This window comes from Thalia democratica, chromosome 8 (assembly GCF_965202585.1).
Source record: "Thalia democratica chromosome 8, ktThaDemo2.hap1.1, whole genome shotgun sequence".
Classification (NCBI taxonomy): Eukaryota; Metazoa; Chordata; class Thaliacea; order Salpida; family Salpidae; genus Thalia; species Thalia democratica.
In genome coordinates, this window is record NC_139172.1 from 17,968,654 (window position 1) to 17,995,155 (window position 26,502).

The window sequence follows — 26,502 nt, forward strand, 5'->3', positions numbered from 1 at the left end:
AATATATTAAAAATAAAGCTCAACACTAAAAGTCTTTTAGATGAACATGTTTTATATACAGAATACATAGATGTTCTGGAGAACTAAATTATCAATGTTGTGTGTATAAATGGATTCTAAGAACAGCTAAGCTTCATAATCTGGACTAAAAAGAGCAACTTTATATAAGTAAAGTTAAATAAAATGTAAAAACAGCTAATAACTATACAGTCGTTTTAAACAAAAAGTGTAAAGTAGTCAAGTACATTTTTTTGATACTTTCTTGTATTGTATATACTTGATTTTTTTTGATAGCTTTATACTTTCTTGTTATTTATCTATATTGCATAATAAATAGTATTTTGTATTTAGTTAAGTTTATAAAGTATGTCCAAAATAGCTATAAGTGTTTTTAATAATCCAATTTATTATTTAAATTAGTATGATATAAGTTTTTTTTATTGTATCATGTATTTCTTTAATTTTTACACAGCCGTTTTTCGTTGATGATATTGTATCAAAACCACGAAAACTTTGATTTATTTGGTATATTTAATTTAAGAGTCTGTTTTTAAGTTCCGATAAATAGGACAACACAATGATACTATTTAAAAAAATCAAGATTCTTAACTGTTTTATTTTTGCACAGTACTTATTTTTATTAAAATAACATATCTTTCTCTATGTTAAACAAGTTATCACAGTTCAACGGAAATTTAAAACATTCCAAAAAAAGTCATCAAGTTTTTAAAATGAATTTCGTAATTTACTATGAAAAAAATATACTTTTGAAAAATCATATACTACTATTTGTATCTAGATGTCAAAAATTGACGGAAGGGACATTTTTCTTTGAAAGGTCACTTTTGCACGAATACACTTTTCTACGAGTTAAATTATTTTTATTAATATTTTTCAATAAATTATTTATTGTTTATTTTTAATTTCTTTCTTCTAACTAACACTTAGTTGGTAACTTTTTTTCTTTCTTTTAAATATTTTCTTTTTTATTATTCATTTTTTTAAACTATCACTGTTACCCCTAACCCTTGGTAGGTACCTTTTATTTTCTTGTCATTTTTTTTATTATCAATGTTACCCCTAACCCTTAATCGTTTTTTTTTTAATTAAATCACTTTTACCCCAAGCCCTCACCCTTGGTCAGTTTTTTTTTTTTTCATGTGCGGAAGTGTCCCTACGTGCATATTTGACCCGTCCCCATTTTATAAACATTTAAGTAGTCTTATATAAAAAAACAAATTTTGTAATACAGTTTATTTCTTACAAATTGTTACACGCAATGCTATGATCTCAGAAACCTCAATTACGTAAAACTTCATGTTAAACACATTTTTGTTATGAGCTGTATAAGAAACCTTATATGTTACAAAATAATTAACTTTTAAGTCATAAAATTAAGATAAACATCTATTTTTTTTCATGTAAATTAAAACCTCAATAGTAAAATATTCATAACTTTCTACAATAATATACATTATTTTTAAATAACTAGTTTGCCACACACACAAACAAAAATTATATATTGTAATATAACTATACTTGTAAAATATTACCTAACTTACGATATAATAAGCTACAATAACTGTGTTTCATTACCAAAATTTTTGTTATATAAACTGTTAACTGTTTAAACTAAAAATGATAATTTTTAACTTTAAATCTAAAAAAACCTAAAAGAAAAGCTAATATAACCTTAAAGAATAGCTAACCGCAAAACAAAAAAATTTACTTAAAAAATTATTTCAACACTAAAAACAAATAAGTTAAATCATTATAAATTAATAAAGCTAAACGTACATATATTTGCTTAAAAATAACAAAACATTTTGAAACATATCAATTCAAACTCATTAAAGTTGTAACAAAAACTAGTCCTGATTTTTTTAAATGAATTGAAAAACTTCAAACTAGCTTGAGTATGTGGCAACCATATAACAATGATTGATTATATTAAGTAGAATAACGAAAAGTTTGAAATTCAGATCAAAGATACCAGTGTGTAAAACTGGACTTAATTTTAAATATATTTTGTCTACAAATTTTAAGTTTAAGCAATGATCAAGTTATAAACATTTCAACTTAAATTGTTTAAAACAAAAACTTCTCTTGAGAAAAATATTCACATACAAGCTGATACTTTATATATCCCTTTCAAAATTGTAAAATACACTTAATTAAGCACCAAAACAGAAAACTCAATCAAAAATATTCGTCTTCCTCATTCGGGTCATGCTTCGGAGCTTGTTGCAGAAAGCAGCTTTGCTCGGGTTTGAATAGAATATTTAAACTTTTCAGGTTTTTATTGTCCTGAAGCAAGCCGCCCACCCAACTCCTCAGAGCGTCCACGCTTTTGTTTTCGGTTGCCGCCAGCGCGTACACACCTCCTTCGTCCACGTCTTTCTCTATTCGCTCCAGCTCCGACATTCGCTCCGGCCTTTCCACCACCTCCTCGAAATTCACTTGCGGAAGAAACGCTTCTTCGTCGAAATAGCTCTTTCCGTCGCCCCGCAGCTCTTGCCCGTACCTGAAGTCCTGGCCGTAGAACTTGGACCACCATTCCTCGCTGGTAACCTTTTCAATTTCCCCCTCTCCTTCCTTTTGGGCCTCCACTTCGGTTCTGGTAGCGGACCTCATCACGAAGTACTGGACTTGTTTGTTCTGCATGTAGCAAACGTTGGGTCCTTCTATGTACACGGGAAGCTGAGGATCGTGTACTGATAACATTTTCTGATGCTTTGGCGTTTGACAGCTGATTATGACGTCATCTTGCGATGAGCCTTTAATGTTTGCGATTTCGATTCTCCTGAATGTGGAACCAACGTCTCCGCCTAAAAATAATTAAATAAGAATTTTGAAACCTTAAAATGTTAGTTTTATCACAACTTTAAAACTTATTCTGCTTTAAACACTTGTCTTGCAACTCTTATATAGAAATCAATAATCAAAATAACAATTTAAACATTTTAAATTACAATATAGTCATGGCCGACTGTTTAATCTGAAAATAATTAATTATGAATTTTCTCACCTGTCATCTGTCGAAGCCCCCGAAAAGCGATTTCCAACGGATGCATTTGTTCAACTTGGAGTTCAGAGGTGGGAAATTGACAGTGCTGCAACATTCTTGGGTTCCAATACAACAAATTTCTTGCCATGCGAGCTACCGGGCTGTAGGTTCCAAACAAATCCGTTACCGCGTCATAAAGTCTCCCGTCCACCTCAACTCTAAAAGGTTAATTAAATAACTCCCAATAACTATTATTCAGAGCTCAAAATTATTAAAGCGATTTGTGTTTACAAAATTTCTTTTAGTACTAAGTAGTATTTTTTTATATAAATAAATAAAATAAAGAAAAGTTTTTTTATTTTTTTATTTAAAAAATTAATAACAGTTATAAATTTTTTAATTCCTAGAATTATTTTACTTTTTTTTTCAACTAAATCAATTTTATGATATTTTTATTTTAATGATAATTTTTTTTTAACTAAAATTTGTATGCAAAAGGATAAAAACACCAATTTAACAAAATTTGTGTGATGTTTTTTCCTTTGAATAATGTTGATAGTAATAAACGTACTTTTTTAATTTAGTTTTTTACTATTACCACAATTTTAAAATTTTGAAATTAGATAAAACAAAATAAACACAATATACATACACACTCTACACTTCATATACAAAATCAAAAATAGTATTATTTTAAAGGTTTTATTCAAAAAAAAAACGTAATTTATAACTAAGAAGACTAGATTATACTCTGTTTACATTTCGAATAAAGTAAAATTAACTTATACTTACGATTTTTAAAGGCAAGTATCTGACTAAAGTAAAAAAAAATATAGAATCCTAAACTGTCCTTTTAGCTATTAATTTAGTAGTTAGGTTTTTGACCATCTCGGCAAAAGCCGACACTTTTATTCCGCCATCTAAATTGGCAATAAACTGAACCGCACGACCTTCGGCAACAATTCATGTAACAACCTGCGACCTGGTTTTGCCTGCCCTCACATCATGACTATGTCTGTCAGGTCGCAGAATGTCTCATGAACTGTTGTTGAAGGTAAAGCGGTTAAGTGTATTGCTAATCCTATTTGGTAGCATTTCTACCAAAATCAATAGAGTGAAAATCATGTGGTATATAACTATTTATACTATAAAAGTGATACTTACTTGTGAAACGATATTTTTCTAATTATATCTTCACCAAGAAGATGATCAGAATGCTTATCTTGAAATGCGGCTCTGAAGTGGTGGTTTCTTTTTATTTCTGTGTGCTCACTTTGTGGATAGCATTCCAATAATTTTAGATAAGAATCTAAGTCCTTTTCAATCTTAAATCTATACCAAAAATAGAAAAGAATAATTCATTCTATCAACATAGATTTTATCTCATAAATTTGATGTAGCTAACACATATTTCAAAAATATATAAAAACCTTTTAACTTTTGATAGGCATACTCTTTCTTGAAAAGAAAACTAAAGTTAGTTTAACTTGATATGCCATTTAAAGTGTTTTTATGCATTCAAGATAGAAAAAGCTATTAACACTAATCGATAACTATAATTTTGAATGTACGTTAAATGATTTTTTTTTTGCTTATTAATGTTACATGTTATTAAAGTAGTTAAACTAATTAATAAGGTTGTTAATTAAACTTAAGCTTTTAAATTTATATAACTAGCAAAAATTCATATAACTTCAGTGAGTATGTCGCTACCTGGTAAAAGTTCTACTTATATAACTATTTTTGGCCTGGTTTATTACGCAACGTGCGCTCTAACTTATAAAGTAGAAGTCCCCCAAGATAACGCTTAAATTATAATTTCTTAAATATACTAATATGAATTACTTACCATTTACTAAATGTTTAATAAATCAGTTACTTAATTTAAACTGAGTTCGAATTTGTGATCATGAATATATTTACAATGAACTTGCGAAACGAAAAGATGATTAAAAACTGCACAACATTACACTAGAATAACAGAAACTAAACACTACATGTTTAAACCAAACTAAAAAAACATTCTAAAATCGAAATCACTTCAACAAGATTGAAACCATTAAAACTTAAGTGCAGCAAAAAGCTGCACTGAGTTCAGACCATTCAATGAAGTAGCAACTAGAAAAACTGAACCGTACTGAACTGCCCTATTACGCGATATTCTTAATTTATACTCGCTTGAAAAAAAGAAAGTAAAAAAGAGACAATTACCGCTCACGCGGTACAGCTTCAAGAAGTAAACAAGTCAGAAAAAAAACCCCTAATTAGAAACAACTCTAAACCGCTACCAAGCGGTTACATTTTCACTCCTAAAACGGTCAAATTGGAGTTTCAGCTACGGTTTAGAAAAAACATTAACTTTACTTTGCTAACAAGTCGTAAAACTTTAAAAAACTTTAGATGAAAACTTTTAGATTCTGACAAGAGAACGATTACACAGACAAAAGACACTCTTAATTAAAACCGGTGTAAAAAACTTCGGTGTGGGGTATTTTCTTAATTTTTTTAACTTTACTTCAAGTGTTACGTTAAGAAGATGCTTAGAAATCAGTTAAAATTATGTTTAAGTGTCAAAATGTTTAAATGTAACTGTTAAAGCTTTTAACCATCGGTTGACAAAAAAAAATAAAAATATATATACATCAAAATAGAACTTAAATGCTAGAAGATATTTATATGCTAAAAACATTTACCAATCAAATCAACATCGTTTATAAAACTTAAGAGTTGGTTAGAACACATTAAGACTTAAATAACAGAAAAATGTAGACAGTTCAAAAAATCTCCTCGCCGCCGGAACTCGCTCCGCCCCTGCACATCTCCTCGTCGTCTGACCGGTCCACGCCGATCCGTCTCCTCGCCTCACCCAACGGTCTCTTGGCGCCACGGAATCCGTCTCCTTGCCTCAACCAGCGGTCTCTTGGCCCTACGGAACCGTCTCCTTGCCTCAACCAGCGGTCTCTTGGCCCTACGGAACCCGTCTCCTTGCCTCAACCAGCGGTCTCTTGGCCCTACGGAACCGTCTCCTTGCCTCACCCAGCGGTCTCTTGGCCCTACGGAACCGTCTCCTTGCCTCAACCAGCGGTCTCTTGGCCCTACGGAACCCGTCTCCTTGCCTCAACCAGCGGTCTCTTGGCCCTACGGAACCGTCTCCTTGCCTCACCCAGCGGTCTCTTGGCGCTACGGAATCCTCTGATCCGTCTCTTCATACATCTCCTCTTTCATCCCCTCGTTCCTCACCTCGTTCATAAGTCTCCTCTACCGCTCCTCGCCGATTCGTTTCTCGAGCCGTTCGTGCGAAGGTGCAATTAAAGTTCACGCAAAAATATAAAGAAAATACTATTTCAAGTATTTTCAAGTACTTTTAAATATGTTTATAAGAAACTTAAAAAACATTAATAGCTTCAGTTTAAACTAATTATTCATTATAAAAACTTTTAGTATATTAAAAACATTTCACATTCAACATGAGTTAGTTGACAAAACAAACAATTATATTCATTTCAAAAGCTTAAATTTGTTTCGTAAAAATATATAGCTCTTGAACTTTATACTAATTTATAAAACTTTAACATTCTAAGAAAGTTAAAAACAAAGTTGTTGTTAGCGTTTAAATGTTGAATAAGATATTAATAGCTCAAATGACCTTATTAAAATTGTGTTTTTATAAGTAAGCTGAAGTGTATAACAACAAAAAACAAGCCAATAAAGTTTGTTACAAGCAATTAACAAGGTCATTGTAAAAAAAAAACTTTAAATATTATAGTTTAAAGTTTGAACATAACATTGTTGCTAAATATAAAACTAAATAAAGTTTAATAAACTTAAGAAATTTCACTTCATTAACCGATTATGCACTCGAAAACAAGTTTTAATAACCTCATACAAATACTTTTACAAGGACGAACGAAAAAACAACAATGTTTTTACATGCAGTTTAAAAAGTTTATTATCCATTATAGTTCAAATTAAACGATTGTTTGAAAGCAAAACAATTAAACTTTACAGTTGCTAACTTTTATAGACGTTTAAAACTCTTTTTGTTATAAGAAAGTTTTATTATTAGAAGCCTTTAGTTTCATTTTAATTTTTAATAAAATGTTTAAAACGATTGAACGATATTTAATTAATTTGACAAAACGCGGAACAACTTGAAAACAAGACAACTTTTGTTTAAACTTGCTCGTACAAGTTTAAAACTAATTTTGAAAAACGCTTCAACAATGAATTGCAATAATATCTACACAACAAATACATTTTAGTTCTAACACATGTCCATTAGATTTTCCCAAACCACTTTAACATAAAATTCAACAAAATAAAGCTAATTACTTTTTGCAAAAAAACAACACAAATCTCTCACAAACTCGAACTACTTAGTTGTTTTTCCAACTAGAATTTTTAAACTCATTTTTAAAACTTTACAGACCAGATGACTGGGTTAAATAAATGCCCTTAAATTTATCGAATTTATAATATTATTAAATAAGGTTTATTTTACTCTGTTTTCAAGTCACCATCTACAAAACGTAAAAATTTTAATGAAGGTATCTGTGTTCGATTCCAGCTATAAATAACTGGACGTCCGGGTTACCATGTCGCTATCTCGTAAAAGTTCTACTTATATAACTATTTTTGGCCTGGTTTATTACGCAACGTGCGCTCTAACTTATAAAGTAGAAGTCCCCCAAGATAACGCTTAAATTATAATTGCTTAAATATACTAATATGAATTACTTACCATTTACTAAATGTTTAATAAATCAGTTACTTAATTTAAACTGAGTTCGAATTTGTGATCATGAATATATTTACAATGAACTTGCGAAACGAAAAGATGATTAAAAACTGCACAACATTACACTAGAATAACAGAAACTAAACACTACATGTTTAAACCAAACTAAAAAAACATTCTAAAATCGAAATCACTTCAACAAGATTGAAACCATTAAAACTTAAGTGCAGCAAAAAGCTGCACTGAGTTCAGACCATTCAATGAAGTAGCAACTAGAAAAACTGAACCGTACTGAACTGCCCTATTACGCGATATTCTTAATTTATACTCGCTTGAAAAAAAGAAAGTAAAAAAGAGACAATTACCGCTCACGCGGTACAGCTTCAAGAAGTAAACAAGTCAGAAAAAAAAACCCCTAATTAGAAACAACTCTAAACCGCTACCAAGCGGTTACAAGTAATTATATATTAGGACAGATAATTGAAAAAGATAAAGATAAAATTAAGATACAAGTTGAAATTTAGGTTATTTTAGGATGAAATTAAAACTTGTTAAACTTTTAAAGCGACTTTTTTATATGTCTACAAGACGATACAAACTCGCTTCTTTTATTTAGGTATCTCTTGTCTTTCAGTGCATATACAATGGCTGTTGCTTCTTTGAGACACAGCCTACATATTGGGCTATTGCCATCAGCTATAGGCTGTGCTCTTTTTATAACTTCCCAGGATATTTCAAAGTCAATGCCGCTGCGCTTTAAGCCACAAACATACTGCGAAAGTTCAGTGTCATTTTCATATATGCCGCCATTAAAAGATTTTTTATGATTGGCATACATGAATCTAAACTGAGTCGAGCACAAGCCGACATAGAACCTCGTCTCAACGCCAGAGTTAACTGTGGCCTTGTAGACGATGTTCTCTGAACGGCAATTGCCCCCTTTCAAATTATATTTACAGCTACCAGCGCAGCCACATTGACTTCGAATTCCTGAGTTTTGATATTTTTTGGTTGTGTGCCTTAATGATATTCTCTAAATTTGTCGTATACGAATAACTTATTCGCATATTATGTTTGTTGAAAATTTTTGTTAGCGGATTTTGTTTAATGAAGTGTTTTTTGATTAGGTTTATAAATTTTCTTCCAATATTAGTTTTTACAGAATTGCTAAAAGGAGGGTTGTACCAGATTACATTTCTTTTTCTTTTGTGTTTTTGATTATTTTTTGGTTGTTGCTCAGGTTTTTCAAATTTAAGTTTGTTATCGTATCCGCATTTTTTCATTATTTTTTCATATTCATCTTTAGTCTTTAGAAAATTTTCTTCTTTGCTTGATCGTTTGTTTAGGCGTTGATTTATTATGTTAGGAATTTGTTTTATAATATTTTTAGGGTGGCTTGATTGTTTGTTGACATACATAATTTTAGCGTTTTGTTTTTTGTAAGGCATAAAAGAGATATCATTCAAGTTGAGCTTCACATCTAGGAAGTCAGTTATCACTAGTGGAGATTCTACAGTGACTCTCAACCCCATAGATCTGAAGAAGGCATGAGTTTGTTTTTTTAGCTTCTCAACTTTAAAGCCAGAAGAGTTGGGCAATACAGCTAGACCAGCGTCTCTGTATAACCCAACTCTATTTAAACCAAAGATATTTTTTAACCCGTCTAACAAGAAAAGTCAAACAAGTTCGCATAGTTCTGCGCCCATGTAAGATCCCTGTGCTACGTCAAAAAGTGAGTTGGTAGTATTTATTCCCTTTTTACGCCACAGAGCTCCTTGTTCGCAGAGTACCGATTTTCAGGCATTTCTTATCAGGCTTAAGTCCTTGGCAGGTACGCTCGAGTCCTTTGAGTTTTACATCTTTAAATAAACCTTTTTATTAATAAAGCCCTCAAGGTGGGCTCAGTGTGAAAAATTTTAATTTATTAAGTTAAATAACTTAATTCTATAATATTCTTTTAAGCATTCTTTTAAGCACAGCCTACAAACAGGGTTGTTACCATCTGCTATTGGCTGTGCTCTTTTTATCACCTCCCAAGTCAATTTAAAATCAATGTTTTTGCGCTTAAGGCCGCAAACATACTTCGAAAGCTCAGTTTCATTTTCGTATACACCACCTTTAAAGGATTTATGGTTGGCATACCGAAATCTGAATTGAGTGGAGCATAAGCCGATGTAGAACTTCTTTTCAAGGTCAGAGTTAACTGTTGCCTTGTAAATAATGTTCTCTGACCGGCAATTGCCCCCCTTCAAATTATATTTACAGCCACTGGCACAATTACACTGATTTTTGATTAAATTACTTTTGTTTAAAATCCTTTGACTATGTGACTTAATTAATCTCTCCAAATTCGCCATACATGAATAACTGATTCGCATATTATGTTTGTTAAATATCTTTGATAATGGGTTATTTTTGTTGAAATGTTTTTTTACTAGATTTATAAATTCTCTGCCGATGTTTGTTTTAACTAAAGTACAGAATGGGGGATTATACCAAATTATATTTCGCTTTCTTTTACTTTTATTGGTCGCTTTGTTTTTTTGCTCCGTTGTTTCAAAATTAAGTTTATCATTGTAATCGCATTTTTTCATTATTAGTTCGTAATCTTGCTTTGTCTTTAAAAAGTTTTCTTCGTTGCTTGATCTTTTATTTAAACGTTGATTAATTGTTTTTGGTATTTGGTTTATAATATTTTTTGGGTGGCTAGAGCATTTATTTATAAACATAATTTTTGCATTTTGCTTTTTATAAGGCATATTGGAGAGATCATACAAGTTGAGCTTCACATCCAGGTAGTCAGTCGTTAACATTGGTGATTCAATAGTGACTCTTAACCCCATAGACTTGAAGAAGGCGTGCGTTTGTTTTTTTAGCCTTTCAACTATAAAGCCAGAAGAATTGGGCAGTACAGCTAGTTTAAATAAGTACTCTTGTTTAAATAAGAGGAGCGAATTTATATCGTCTTGTCGACATATGAAAAAGCTTCTCTTAAAATATAACAAATTTTGAAGTATTTTATAGTCAATTAACTGTTGTATTCGTTAATTTTAGTTGTTTGATTAGTTAGATGGTAGATCGATTTTTGTACTGAATATTTGTAATGTACAATATTACGTCATACTATTTTTTGTTTTTTTGCATAACTTTTGTATCTTTGTTTAGTACAGTGCTTTTTATTTTGAATTTAACTGGCTGATGATTAAAGCTTTATGAAAAATTAAAGCTTTATGAAACATATGTACCAGAATTTTTAAAATCGCTATTTCAATAAATTATTTAAAAGCCTTTCAAGTGGGCTCAGTAGAAGGTGTTTAAGTTTGAACATTAACCTTATTTTATATATACATATATATATATAACTGTTCAAAATATAGATTTAATCGTTTGCTAACAAAAGATCCTAGTGAAACAAGTTCACTTGAATATAAATAAAAACAAATTATACAGTAATCTTATTTTATCGTACCAACATATGTTTCTGTGTGTTAACGAATCAACACACTTCAACTAAGTTCTGTAAAAAATAATTACTGTAATGTAACATCAGAAGCATAGAATAAAGTAGGTGTATACATGTTTTCATTAAAATTAAAATAAAATAATCTCTACAGATTTTTACAGGTTAATAATAGGTAAACTACTTAAAGTTAAATCCGACTGTTATAAAACTATATATTATTTGTAATTATTAAATCTAAATTAAGTAAAGTAAACTAAAATACACAACAAAACATAATAAAAACAAACCACTTACTTTAATGGAAAGAATAACTGATTCAAATTTATTTTACCGTTTTTACCGTTTATATATATTATGTATAAGAGAAATTTTTTTTTTGTTAAATTTTTATTGAATAACTTTAATCTTACCACATAAAGTACTAACTAGAATGAATATTAATTAACTTCAATTTTAATTAAACAGTTTAATATAAACTCAAATCATGATAAATATAAATTTCATATAAAAAAAAAACTACAATGTTATTTCTAAGACAGTAAAGAACTAGTCTCAAAGCGAAAAAAAATTAAACAATCATTTCAAAATCAATAAAAATCATGTTCTTGAACAAAATTAGTTATATAAAAAACAAAATATTGAAACAGGATCAACTAAATTTCATTTTAAATCTTAGAAAAAATATGTCCTGATTTTTTTTCAAATCCTTGAAAAATCCTGAGAATAATTTTATAAAAAATCAAACTTTCCTAAATCTTACTGAGTTTTAAAAATAGTCAAAATAACCTGAGATTTTCTACAATTTCTAAATAATTTGAGCTATACTGAGAGCACATACATTGAGTTTGTATCAACCCTGTACATTATTACATTATTCCAAGGTAATTCTAAAATTTATAAGTTTTGATCTTATTCAATTTTAATATATTTTAAAAGCTATGGGTTGATAATAGTAACTTTAAAATAATATCATTTTATTTAAATATCATGTAAGTACAATTAGTTTTTACAGCTAAAAGATAACAAAATCAAAGTTGATCATCATTGAAAAGTGTTTGTTGCTTATATGTACAACTTATGTTTAAGTATATGTTGCAAATTCGTAGATACATCTAATATAAATAAATGAAAAACATAATAATAATAATAATAAAAGATTTCATAGTCAGAAAAACTAGTCTAACATTTAAGCGAATTATTTAAACTACCCTTAGTTTTGCAAACAAAACTCTTACAAGTCTTAGTCAGTTTGATTTTGTTTTTTACACTCAAAAAAATCAAATTAGTCTAAGTCAGCCTAAGCTTATTAAATTTTAAACTTATTTCAGTGTTTGATAAACCTGTATATGTATCTAAGTTTACAATGTTTTAGATTATAATTTGAAAAATGATAAATATATATAGATAAGGTTCTTAAATACCAAAACAATAGTTTTAGTAAAAATTGAATATTTAAAAAATCACATTAAAATTACCTACAATTTGACAACAACATCTTATAAAACAGTTTACATTAATAATACTTAACATTTAATTACTTTTCGAGTGAATTAATTGCAGCTCGAACGAATTCTCTGTGTCCTTTCTTTGCAGGACCTACATTATCAAGCCACACATCAACTACTTTCATAAACACACGTTTGTCATAATTTGTAATGTCATAATATTCAATGTCATCCAATTCGTCCATCTGATCCTTTGCTCTGAATAATTAACATTCTATATTATACTTGTTTAGCAAGGCATATATTTGTCTTTGCAATAAGTTTGTAGAAAACAAATTAAAAGTTGTTTTTAATCTTTTAGTTATGACAAGCACAGCATAATAGAAAAGTATTTTAGTTACATTTAGAACTAGCAATACTTAGTCAGCAACTAAGCTAAGATATGTTTTTCAATCACGTAATTAACACATAATGCAGAACATAAAATTGTGAAAAAAACTGAATAAAAATTGTTACAAACTTTATCATTGAATAGTTGCTAAAAACTTAAAATATTAAAGTAAATTGTTTTAATTTTTTCAAGGATTTCTAAACTGAAAATATGTTTAAATATTAGAAAGAATGGACCAAAAGAGCTTCCTCACTCTTCACAAAAGGAGGCACTAACAGAAAATATGATAGTAGAGATCAGAAATGTACAAATAATCTCAACATAAGTCTCTAACTTTAGTGACTATGTATAGCCAAAAATATTTTTATAAGAAAAAATCTTTAGCTACTGTATTCTATCACAGCAACTGTTGTGGTTATTTGGCAGATTAAAAATCTGCATAATATCTACAGTACTTAAAGTTTTAAGAATTTGGAGATAGCCAGAAGTGACAGGAGGTACAACGTGAACAAGAAATACGAATTATTCATAAATTTTCCACATTAGAAAAAAAATCTTCAAAATTTAATGACTATAAGTTAATTTGATTTTTAGTGTAATAACTGTAGAGTGATAATTTTACTCCTAAAAACATAATTTTTCAGTATAGATATGCTTTCATTTTTAATTTTTGAGAATAAAACCTTCTACAATAAGCCAATATACAAAATATATTTGAACTTAGAAGAAGATATCTATAGTAAGCAAAGGTTTTTCTTTTAACACTAAATTGGACCACAGAACATATATATCATAATGTTAAAAGCTAGTTTACATTTTTTTAATTATTCCCTATAAAACTAATTGAGTATAACTTCATGCTTATGTGCAATTTCAAATTATTTTATAAGTAAGTATTTTTTCAATAATTTTAATACCTCAAAACCTTAATTACTAAACTAGATATAGCTTGTAAAACTAAAGTTGTAGAATGTAGAAAGTTTGTGCCCAAGTTTTTTTTTTATTTAGCCTGATTAAGACCAACTTAGCTTGATATTTTTTCAGAGTAAGGAAAATCCCCTTTAGAAGTTATTTTGGGTATTGGGGAGTCTTGATTAGTAAATTAACAAACTAATCAAACAATGATAGCTGATGTAAATAAATTCAAATAAACAGCAAGTTGTTGAATTTAACTGTAATGTTTAAACTGTTTTTTTTATGAATTTTCATAATTATGACGTATATAATCTACTCAAAACAAAATAATAATAATTCTTAAAATATTTTAGAGATTCAAAAAAGGAATTCAGTATTTATTTTTACAAATACTAACTGATTTTGTCTTTAATAACAAAACTTATATTTAGAAATAAATTCACAACTTAATAAGATTTACTCAAGTAAAATAAAAATTATTCTCTTTTTTTTTAATTTAGAAGTTTTCAAGCATTTAAAATGACATAAACTGAAATTCTAACTATACTTTAGTATAGTTTCAATTCATATTAGATTAAAACAATTTATAAATTCTTAAGTATCAAATAAAATCCATCTTAACTAAGTTTTGATTTGTTTTTTACTCGTAAAATCAGGAACTTTAGCTTCTTAGTTTGCTTGTATTTTTATTTTTTGTATTACCTTCCACTTGTTTGTTTAACTTTCATTTTCCTGATTTAACTTATAACTGAAGACCTCTACAAGGCGAAACATTGTTTTATAATTAGAACATGTCAATGATGTCTTGATAATTTTTCTCCTTTTGTTAATATAAGTAAAGAACTTTTATTGACAATTTTAGAAACTAGAGAATAAAACCAGCCTTTAGATTAATAGCATAGTGGGGACAACATTTTTTTCTACATGTTGATCTTATTTTAAGGATTTAGCTAGCAGTTGCTTTTTCCAGTTTTGTCAAATTATATGAAGTTTTTTTAGATATGAGAGTACAAAGTCTGAAAGCTCAATAGTTTTATTATAGAATGACCAAAGTAAAAAGCCAAAATGACTATTTCATTAAATGACTATTTCATTAAAAATTTATTTTCTCTAAAAGTATTTAAGCAGTCTTTCTAAAACATCCCCAATTTAACGCTAAATAAGTTATAACTATTTCTATGTAGGATTTTTTTCTATTTTGGCTAAAATAATTTTTTATCATAAAAATTAAAAACAAATTAATTATTCTTATTTACCACAGATGTTCTTGTGCTAAAACTTTATTTTAACTAACGGAGTTTCACTGCTCTCAAATAAATTTAAGAACAGATCTACGGAGTCTCAAAAAGCTCTAAGAATAGACTCCGTAGATCTGAACTTAAATTTATTTGAGAGCAGTGAAACACCGTTAGTTGAAATAAAGTTTTAGCACAAGAACATCATCTGTGGTATCTATTCCGATAAGCTTAGCTTATCAGGATCTCCAGGATTTAACGCCTTTTAACGTTACATATTATTTTTATTTATAAATTTTAAAATCTCAATCTTTTAAATTTCTAAAATAGGATTTTTTTCAGTTAATGCTAGGAACATTTCCTTAAAAATAGAGGTTAATTAACCAAAAAATGAAGGAGAATATAGATTTTTAGTAAAATATTCAAAGTTCAGAGAAAATTGGCAATGTAAAGTTTTTCTTTTATGCGTTTGTATTGGAAACTGTTCACACAACTAACAGTATCTCAATATTTTTTTTGTAAAAATATTCTTATAGTTTATATATATATATAGCTTTTATAAAAGGTCTAATGTTAATTTTTGTGAAAAAAAATGTTGTACCCCCTTATGACCTTAATACAAAAATTACATATAAACAAGAATATATTATTAAAAAGTTTATTTCTATTCAAAAATTTTAAGTTTTCAAAAATTAAAGATGTAAAATTAAGGCCCTAGGGAAGTATAATTTTTTTTTTACTTTGTCAATTTTCTCAGAACTTGGAATAACTCACTAAAAATCTATATTCTCCATTATTTTCTGATCAATTAACCTCAAATTATCAGGAAATGTTCCTTGCTTGCATTAAATACAAAAAAATCTATTGTAAGATTTTTATTTTATGGAAATTTAAAAATTTTGTGACCAAAATAAAATAAAAACAATGTTTTTTTTTCTATTAAAAAAACTTACAATAGAAATTTTTATTCTTTAATTAAGATTAAACTAAGAATGTTTCAGAAAGATTGCTTAAAAACTGTAGTAGAAAATAAATTTTTAATAAAATAGCCTTATCCTTGCCTTTATACGTTGGTTTTTTTTTAAGGAACCTAGGGGTATATATAAGGGGTAAATCACTTTTTTTACATTTTGATCTTATTTTATATGGTTTTATTTTAACCTAGCTACAAGATGCTTTTTACAGATTTTAAATATTCAAAATATTTTTTGAGATATAGCTAATCAAAGCCGGAGGCAACTATAGGTTTCTTAGGGAAGGTGCAAACTAAAATTGCAAAAAAAGACTATTTCACTAAAAATCTATCTTCTTCTACGTTTTTTGAGATAAATACCTCAAACTTTTAGGAAATGTTCCTTGGAATATTCAGAAAATTCAGTTGTAAAGAATTTTAAAAAAATTAAAAAACAAAAATTTTATATAAAAAATAAACAAAAAAACAGTTTTTTTTTTTAGATTTTTGTCACAAAATTTTTACTTATATAAAATTACAATCAATGTTTTACCACAAAAGTTTTAATATATTTTCACTGCAACTCTTCAGAAACTTACTGCAGAAATTTGAAATAGAACAATAGCTTTTCAAGTAAAAACAATAACTTTAGAAAACTACTTAAGTAATTAGATTGCTGTAAAAAAACCAATCAACAAAATCAATTAATGTAAAATTGTAATTAACGCAAAACAACAAATATTTTAAATTACAAAAAAAAATGTTTAAACAAACAACAACACTTTTAAGTAAATTAAACGACCAAGGAACTTTCAAACAAATTAACCAAAAACACTTTTAAACAAATAAGGAAACCTTATAGTCAAACTCTTTCTGCTTACACAGTTCTGGTTTATTTAAAAATATTGAGTTTGCTTCTAGTCTGACCAAATCAGTGGAATTTGTACAGTTGTAAATAACCTAAATCTTGATAAATCATAGTTCTTTGCACAATTAGCGTTGTTAATCAGGTGTTCTGCTATCAAAGATCTTTTTGTTGCATTTATAACAGCTTTCGTCTTGTTATTAGTCTTTTCTTTTATAAAGTATAATACACATTTCGTTATAGGTTCATTTACTCTTGTTTTTAAATGCCTAGATGTTGACCAATATAGCTTTTTTCGCAAAAATAGTTAAACTTGTAAATAATATAACTTTTATCAAAATGGGATATTGGGTCTTTCAGTTTCAATCTGAGAACTGGTTTAGAAACAAATATCACTCTAGGCTTAACTTGGTTATAAGACGACATTGTTAGTTCTTGCACTTTCTTCTCAAATAAATATGAAACGTTACCTAAATATGGTAGTTTAAGTTAAAGAAACAAGAAAAGTTTCTCAGAAAGTTTCTCTGGTCCAAACATTTTAGGATTCTTACGGTTGTCATCGTGTGACTTTACTACTCTTCTTATTAGCTCTGATGGATAACCATTTCCGACTAGAATCTCATTAATTATTCTCTCTGAAGCATTTCAGAGGAACAAATCATACAAGCCCGAAAGTATAGGGTTCTTATCAAGTTTATTTTTGTTTTCTTGGTGCAAAAAGATTGAAAATGCAAATACTGTCCTGTAAAAGATGGCTTTCTATACACACTGGTAAGAAATTTCTCTTCACTCCTTTTAACTAATATATCCATAAATTGGATTTTGGTCATTGATTTCTACATTCTTAGTAAATGAAATTTTTCCATGTAACATGTTTAACTTACAAAACAAAGCCTCATTAATTTTCTCTGTTTGTAAAATAACTAAGCAATTGTCCATGTACCTTAAGTAAAGAACTTGGGATGATAATTCATCAAACAATGTAGATTCTAAGCACCCCATAAAGATATTAGCGAGAGTAGGCCCAAGAGGAGACCCCATAGCCACTTTGTTGTTTTGACCATAAATAAATCTCATTATCAAAGCTAAATTGAACGTTGCTTGTAGCTATTTTCATTAACTGTATAAAGCTTGTTTTCTTGATACTTAGTTTTATTAAGCTATATAACACATCCCCACAAATTTGTATAACCTAATCCAACAAGACACTTGTAGAGAGTTTTTTCACATCAAAGGAAGATAAGAATGTGTTTTCCGGATTGATATTCCTAATCCGCTCAATTACTTCAAAGGAATCTTTGACAACACAGCGTGAATAATGATTTAGTACTGGTTCAAGTAATAAGTTAAGAAACCTTGCAAGCTAATGTTGGGGAGACTTTGTCATTGACAAAGTTGATCTCAAAGGAACTTCTGTTTTATGCAGTTTAGGTAAACCATAAAACCTTGGTCTATTGAGCCTATAGGTTTAATTGCATTAAACGTTTCTTAGCTTATTTCTTTCTTGGATACCAAGTCTTTTAGTATATCAACTATCCCCCTATAAACAAGAGTAAATGAACCTATAACGAAATGTGTATTAAACTTTATAAAAGAAAAGACTAATAACAAGATGAAAGCTGTTATAAATGCAACAAAAAGATCTTTGATAGCAGAACACCTGATTAACAACGCTAATTGTGCAAAGAACTATGATTTATCAAGATTTAAGGTTATTCACAACTGTACAAATTCCACTGATTTGGTCAGACTAGAAGCAATCTCAATATTTTTAAATAAACCAGAACTGTGTAAGCAGAAAGAGTTTGACTATAAGGTTTCCTTATTTGTTTAAAAGTTTTTTTGGTTAATTTGTTTGAAAGTTCCTTGGTTGTTTAATTTACTTAAAAGTGTTGTTGTTTGTTTAAATATTTTTTTTTGTAATTTAAAATATTTGTTGTTTTGCGTTAATTACAATTCTACATTAATTGATTTTGTTGATTGGTTTTTTTACAGCAATCTAGTTACTTAAGTAGTTTTCTAAAGTTATTGTTTTTACTTAAAAAGCTATTGTTCTATTTCAAATTTCTGTAGTAAGTTTCTGAAGAGTTGCAGTGAAAATATATTAAAACTTTTGTGGTAAAACATTGATTTTTATTTTATATAGGTAAAAAGTATAGCAGACTTATGTTTTTAATGTTACAAAATTTTTATTTTTTTTTTTTTTGTTCCGACAGAATCTTCTAAATATTACAAGGAACATTTCCTCAAAGTTTGAGGTGTTTATCTCAAAAAACGTAGGAGTTAGATTTTTAGTGATTTCTAGTTATTTACTGTTTTAGTTTGTGCATCCCTTAAGGATCCTACTGTAGTCTCTGAATTAACCGGCTATATCACAAAAAATATTTCGAGTTTAAAAAATCTGTAAAAAGCAACTTGTAGATTACTTAAAACTCAACAAAATAAAACTAGATTGTGAATGAAATGGTGAATTCCTCTCCCCTATCCCCTATGCCCTTAAGCTCTTGGACTTTGTAACCTCATATCTCAAAAAGTAATTTGAATTATACAAAACAGTAAAAAGCAACTACTAGCTAAGTTAAAGATCTTTAAAACAGGATTTACATATAAAAAAGTGACGTACTCCCCTATGGCCTTAAATAAAAAGAAAAAATCAAATTAAGTAGAATTGTAACTTTAATATTTTTTAGACTAAGTTGCATGTAAAAATTAACTAATGTTGAGTTGTTAACAATAGTATTGCAGTCTGAATTAATTCTGTAATTCTTACTTATACTTGAAATTAGTTATCTTGCTAGTTAAATGAGAAAATTTTTATGAATTCCTATTTTCTTTTTACTTCTGGTTTTTTAACACAAAATAAAAAAAGTACAGATTAAATGAAACTGTTAGAGAACACTACAGAAAAAGGAGAAGAAGAAGAAAAACAAAAAAAGAATACAAAAAAAATATATATATATAAAACATAAATAATAAGAAATAAAATAATGATCAGTATGTTGGCTTCAAAAAAAATTTTAGAAACTTGGAATTTTTAAAATTAAACCAAACTTAGTACAATACTAAATTATTTATTACAACAATAATTGTTAACATTTTATCTTTAAATTTAACTACAAGTATAAAACTAACTTATTAATAAAATAATCTATCATTGAGAACTCATATTCATCTTCTAAATCTTCATCTTCCTCTTTAATGTACTTTTTTGTTGTTAATTGGGTTTCAGAAGTTTTTAACTGCTCAGAAGATACTTCATTAGAATAAGATGACATAGAAAACTCAGCTTTCTGAACTGTAGGTATGCTTCTAAAGCTTTGGTTCAAAACTGATCTACCTTTTAATATAAGGGAACTTAGTTTCCAAACCATTTTTATATCAATGTTAATATTTATAAATATACTATAAAAAATTGCTAAAAATTTATTACCTCCAACAGCTTTTTAACTATGATTTTATACTAAACTAATACAATCTACTATAAATCACAAACCTTTTATAGAAAACAGATTTATCAACTTCAATCTTTAAAAAATTTCAAATCAACAATAGAATACTAATATATTTTAATATTTTAATCTTTTATTTGAATTTTTTTTAATCTACTTCTTACTAGTTGTTGGTAATATTTTTCTGAAATAAAACTTTTCTTGAAAATTGAAAGGAAGTAGCTTCAAAAGCTTAGGAGATATATCTTTAGTAACTATTATTTAATCATGGTTTTAGTTTTCCCATTCCAAAAGGAACCTATTATTTTTCTGAATTTAAGTGGCTATAACTCAAAAATTAGTTTTAATATTTAAAAGCTGTGAAAAGAAACTTATAGATTTTTTTAAAGTCTATAAATAAAGATCAAACTTGAAAATAAAAATATTTACACACCAATGCCCTTGATAACAAATATTTGGAAAGATTATTTTAGTCTGCTTAAAAGTGTATATGAGTGCAGGGGTCAGCAGGCCTAAGTTAAAGTTTTTAAAGACTGTAATAAAACCCAAATATACAGTGTAAGTTTTAAATCTTCCAAGAACTTAGTTTTACTTTTGATTCCAAACCCAGAACTCATAGCATAAGTTTAAATTTTCCTGTATAGTATATTCTACCTGAGACCTTTTCTTAACCTTCATTCAAAACTACAGAATATCTAGTGTTAATTAATCAAAATATTTTTCAGACAAAATTTTCATACTAGTGGGCCTCGGTTTTATCTCATGTAGGCCACACCTTTTTATAATAAAAACATTCTCAAAGGCCTCAGTTTATGGACCCCTGCAGTAGTTCTTATTTTATTATCAGTTTATTCGAAATTTGTTTTTAAAAAACTTTTTTATTTTTATTGTACTAATTTAAAATTTACACTGTACACCAAGATATTATTTTCATAAGTTCATCACCTGGAAGATGTTTTGCTTAAATTTGGTCTACTGCCCATTTCTAGTATATAAAGTGGTCATAGTTGCTTCAATCTTTAAGGCTGAATACTGTTGGTTATGTCAATTTAGGTTAAGATAATATTGGTAGTGTTCTGCTTTGATTAATTTTATTAGTATTATTTGAATTTTTGACAAAAAGGTGTAAAGTTATTTAAAAAAAGATAGGTCTAGAAACAATATTACATTGCAAAATTTTACCTTCATTAAAGGCTTATTAATTACAAGTAATATCTTTTTTTTATAATTACATTTATAGGATTAAAAGAACACTATAAGATAAAATAACTAAAAAACAGTATTTTAACTTAAAAAATTTCTTACTTTTAAACTATTTTAAAATATAACATTTATTTTTAAGTTCATTTCTAGGAGCTGAGCATTAAACATCATTTTTATCTTAATAAGCTATTATTGAGTTTTGTAGTTGTTGCTATGGTATAAAGGAAACAAAAATATAAGAATGTAAATGATCTAACTTTTAAATCTAGAAAAAAAAATTGTGTCCATGTCACAGTGGACCTGCACACAGTAGTTGACTCTCTTGTAACTAGATAATTAACCTCAAAGCTATACATTGTTTAACAAAACAGGATATCTTTTTTTTACTGGTTTTGTTTCATTTTTTTAAAAGCATTTAAGAAGCTAAAAAGTTTAAGTGAAGCTAATTAATATTAAATTTTTATTCAAAAACTACCTAAAATATTTCCTAATTCTAGTTATCATTAAAGCTTGCAACAACTACACAAAAGTATCTGAAACACTTATAACAGAATAATAGTATTTATAACAGTATTTATAAGTTTGCCTTGGACAGCAGTTTTAGCGCACTAGAGCTTCATTTAGCATGGTATTTAATTTAATGAAAACCAAACATATACATACGAAAACAAAATTAATTATTATCTAATAACAACATGAGTAGTAACTTTTTACTAACATTCAACAACATTATAAACACAACTTTTATATAAATCATTTTGTGTAATGCAAACAGCTTTTTTTTAATTGCTGTGTTTTAATTGAAAGTTTTAATTCTTTAAAGTTAAAAATTTATATTTTTCTATTATATAAAGCGACATATGTTTCTGTGTGTCAATGGATTAACACAATTCAACTGGATTCTGTAAAAAAATTAATACTTTAAAAAAAATAATAAAAGAAGCTTAGGTAGGTGTATACATGTGTTCATTAAAATTTAAATAATTTTTACAGATTTTTAGAGCTTAATGGTTAATTTGAGGTAAAATATTTAATATTAAATCTGAATATTATGAAACTATATGATAATAAAATATGAATATATTTTGAATATACTTGTAAGTTACTTGCATATTTTCTATGTGGCAAATTTTTTTTACAGCTTTGTATTTATTTTACCCTTATCCAACCATATCAAAAATAATTAAAAACAGAAAGTTCTTATTGAAAGTTAATATGATAAATAAAATTTAAAAAATATTTATTATTTCTGACTCAGCTGGCATGCAAGTTAACTTGCAACTTTATGCAATTTACAGGGTTGCCACACACTCAGGGAACTCAGGGAATCTCAGGGAATTTTCAAACTGTAGAAAATCTCAGGGAATCTCAGGGAATCTCAGGGAATTTTGGCATTTTTCTTTTAACTCAGGGAAACTCAGGGAAGTTTTGATTTTTTCTCTAAATCTCAGGGAAGTTTTTAAAAATCTCAGGGAATTTTTTTTCTAGATCTAGAATGAGGTTTAGTTAATCCAGTTTCAATATTTTGTTCAAAAGTAGTAATTTTTATTATTTAAGTGGTTATTTAGAATTTTTTTAGCCTTGCGGCTAGTTCTTCAATATTCTTAGTATTAACATTGTAGTTATTTTAAGTTTTTAATTTATATTTACTTAAGTAAAATCAAACAGTTTAGAGAAATGAAAGTTGTTGTTAACTATTCATTGAAAAGTTCTAATAAACTTTTTATTTTTAGTTACTTATGTAGTTTAAAAAACACTATGTTGTACTATTAGTTCTTATTTTTTAAATAATAAAGTTATTTGTTATTTGTTTAAGCATTAATCAATACATTTTTACAATAATGTTAAGCTTTTAAGTTTTATTTACTGCATTCAGAACAGTTGCTAGGAAAGACATACAAGTCATAATGAAGTTATTATGTATGCATTTAAGTGAGTTCTTCATGTGAAATTATTATAGTATAATTAAATTTTGTCAATTAAAATGTCAAAAAAATTAAACTTTATTCTTTTATTTAGAAAGTTAACTAACAAGTTTACACAAAGTTGTGCAAAAATTTAGTTTTTAATTTTTAATTGGTTTAAACCTTTTAAGATTGAGTTTTTGAAAACAGTTTTTTTCATAAATTTAATGCAGAAGCATACACATACAACCTTCCTTTTATTATTAAAGAAGAAAAATGAGAATGCAATGAGGTATTAATAATTTGTGTTAGAAGAAAAAATTTTTTTTTTAAGATTTGAAAAATACTCAGGGAAACTCAGGGAAATTTAAGGTTACTCAGGGAAATTTTTGGTCACTCAGGGAAGATTTTTTGGCTCTAAGAGTGGCAACCCTGAATTTATTTACGAACTTTTTAAGCTACCCTTTTTTTAAATGAGCATAAAGTTAATTTTATAGGTAAATTTATTCAATGCAGCCTACTAGAGTTGTTTGAAAAAACTCCCTGGTTAAAAACATGTGTGTAAATCTTAGCCAATTTTATAGATGAGAACTTTCTTTAACTTCTTTCAATGTACAAAATATATAAATTTTAAGTTATTAACCTTAAAAAATTACTTGACTAAAAATTCATATAAGTAAAATCTTAATTTTTCAAAAAAAAAAATATTTAAGAACTAAAGCTTGAGACCTGATAATATATCATACTTATCATACTTAACAAATCGAATTTGTTTTAGTTTTCAGTTTTAATGTTTGAAATGACTTATTAGCATCGATTTTGTAAAATCCTCATTCCCATTTTTATTCAAATGCAGTAGAGAATAACTGCTGTTGTTGTTAAGTATTAAATGAATTCTTATTTTGAAAACAACTATTCTAAAGAATAAGTTTAGTTGTGTTGTGATTATTTTGTATCGTCGATTGTGACGAGACGACTGACTGAAACTAACTAGCGCAAAACTTTAATTAGATTAGTTTATACTATTTATCAGTTAATCGTATTACTTTGTTATTCATTAAGTTCTAATGAGGTCACAATTAGGTTGCAGAATGTCGCAAAACCTTTAAAGTCAATATAAAAATTTTATTCAAAATTTAAAGTTAATACTGCTAATAAAGATTAAAGCAAAACAAGATCACTAAATTATATAACAATAACAAATTTAAACATTAATCTTTCTTTATTAAGCAAACACACGTTTCTGTGTATTAACAAGTTAACACATTTAAACGGAGCTCTATAACATATTACTAATATTAGTAATTTTATAACAGTCGTATTTAGTATTTTGTAATTTATTTATTATTTACTATATGTCTACAATAATCTAAAGTAATTATTATTATTTTAATAAACACACATATACACGTACTTTAGCTTTTATTCATTCCTTACAGTATTTTTTTACAGAGCTCCGTTGAAGTGTGTTTACTTAAAACACACAGAAACATATGTTAACTTTATATAAAAGAGTACTGTTTAAATTTGTTGTTAGTTCAATATTTCTTTTGGTTAAAGAGGTTTTAGTTATATATTTAAAAATATCCTAATGCAATAAAGGCAAAATTTAAGTTTTTAAGTTTCGTTTAGTCCTGTTCTTTTCATTTTAGTTGTGTTTTCAAGTTATAGTTTTGAATTATAGACTACAATAAGGTATAATATTTGTAATAGTTTTGAAAATTATAAGTTATACATTGTAAAGAAAAACCGATATACGTTAAAGTTATAGTCAGTATTTGAACCATTAGTGGGAAATTATAGTTTTTATAGTTACGTCATAATATGTTTTATAATTTTACTAAACAAAAATTTATGTTCTTTTAGCTTTTATTCTAGTTGTTTGCCGACAAAAAACCTAAAAGTACTTTAAGCATAATAATGAGTAAAAATCATAAAAAATTTTTAGGTTTTTTAAAGTATGAATTTTAATATATACCGTAATTGATCATAAAATTAATAAACCGAATCGGGAGGGAATCACTAAAGTTTTAAATACTAACATTCACAATAGGTTCAAAACCCTAATTTTTAAAGTTACCGGATTGGTAATCTGCTAAATTAAAAGACATCTGAAAAAAAAGTATCATGTATTTTTTTTTTTTTTTTTTTTTTTGCTGATGTTTAATGTTAAAAAAGTTCTTTTTGAACCTGGACTGGAAAAATAGACTTTTATTCTCTGTAAAAAGCTTAGTTTTAGTTTTTACAGTTTGAAGCGTCCACATGTATTTGATAAGCAAATAAATTACCCTAAGGCATAATTTTTAGATAGTATTTACTCAGGTATGAATGAAAAAAGTAAGTGCACTGCTAAGCAGCTAGATATTCATTAATTTTTCTTTCATATAATTTGTACATAGCTCTCCGTCCTAAATTTATTTTATATTGAGAAAAAAATAGTATTTAATAAATTTAAATATGTTTTGTGAAGTTTGGCATTTTAACTTAAGTACAAAATAAATGTTTTGTTTTAAACTAAGGTTTGTTAGTTTTTGTGCACTTGGTTTAAAAGTTTTTTGTTTTGTTTAAGATATTTTAAACATTTTTCTAGTCATATTATTTTTACAATTTAAATTAATGTTATGTTATACGTATTTGAAATATATATTTAAGTTTTAAAAGCAGTTATTTTATTTTTTTTGTGATTAGGTACATTTAACTTGTAAACTTACACTTAAAGAGCTAGGTGAAAAAATTATCTGGAAAAACCTAAAATTTGATAATCTATAGAAATATATGAATACATTAAAAAAATAGAAAACAATCACTAACTATTATATACAGCAATTTTTTTATTATTATTCAGAATTTTACTATCATTTAACACTTATAAGTAGTATTACAGTATCTTTACAATAGTTTTGTAAATGTTGTCTCTTTGGGCACCATTTTCTTA

General features: G+C 27.3%; 1 protein-coding gene across 2 annotated transcripts; it reads right to left on the reverse strand.

Annotated features, from left to right (window-relative positions):
* Positions 1-1,488: 1,488 nt before the first annotated feature.
* Positions 1,489-21,538, reverse strand: LOC145841994 (evolutionarily conserved signaling intermediate in Toll pathway, mitochondrial-like). Of its 2 annotated transcripts, XM_082949325.1 has the most exons (6): positions 21,406-21,538; positions 20,144-20,348; positions 12,747-12,911; positions 4,172-4,339; positions 3,029-3,225; positions 1,490-2,828 (listed from the first exon to the last, which is right to left on the reverse strand). In XM_082949325.1, the coding sequence occupies exons 2-6, from the start codon at positions 20,284-20,286 to the stop codon at positions 2,200-2,202; spliced, it is 1,302 nt and encodes a 433-aa protein (XP_082805451.1). In that variant the 5' UTR covers positions 20,287-20,348; positions 21,406-21,538; the 3' UTR covers positions 1,490-2,199. The 2 variants fall into 2 exon arrangements, with proteins under 2 accessions (XP_082805450.1, XP_082805451.1); XM_082949324.1 differs by lacking the exon at positions 21,406-21,538 and having other exon boundaries at positions 1,489-2,828; positions 20,144-20,409.
* Positions 21,539-26,502: the final 4,964 nt, after the last annotated feature.

Excerpts from the sequence above, each read along its gene's own strand:
- LOC145841994 (XM_082949324.1), bottom strand. The coding sequence starts at position 20,382 with ATGGTTTGGAAACTAAGTTCCCTTATATTAAAAGGTAGATCAGTTTTG. Across the intron at positions 4,340-12,746 it reads GCAATTAATTCACTCGAAAA|ATTTAAGATTGAAAAGGACT; the intron begins GTAATTAAATGT and ends TTTTTGGTATAG. Across the intron at positions 3,226-4,171 it reads AGAAAAATATCGTTTCACAA|AGTTGAGGTGGACGGGAGAC; the intron begins GTAAGTATCACT and ends TTAACCTTTTAG.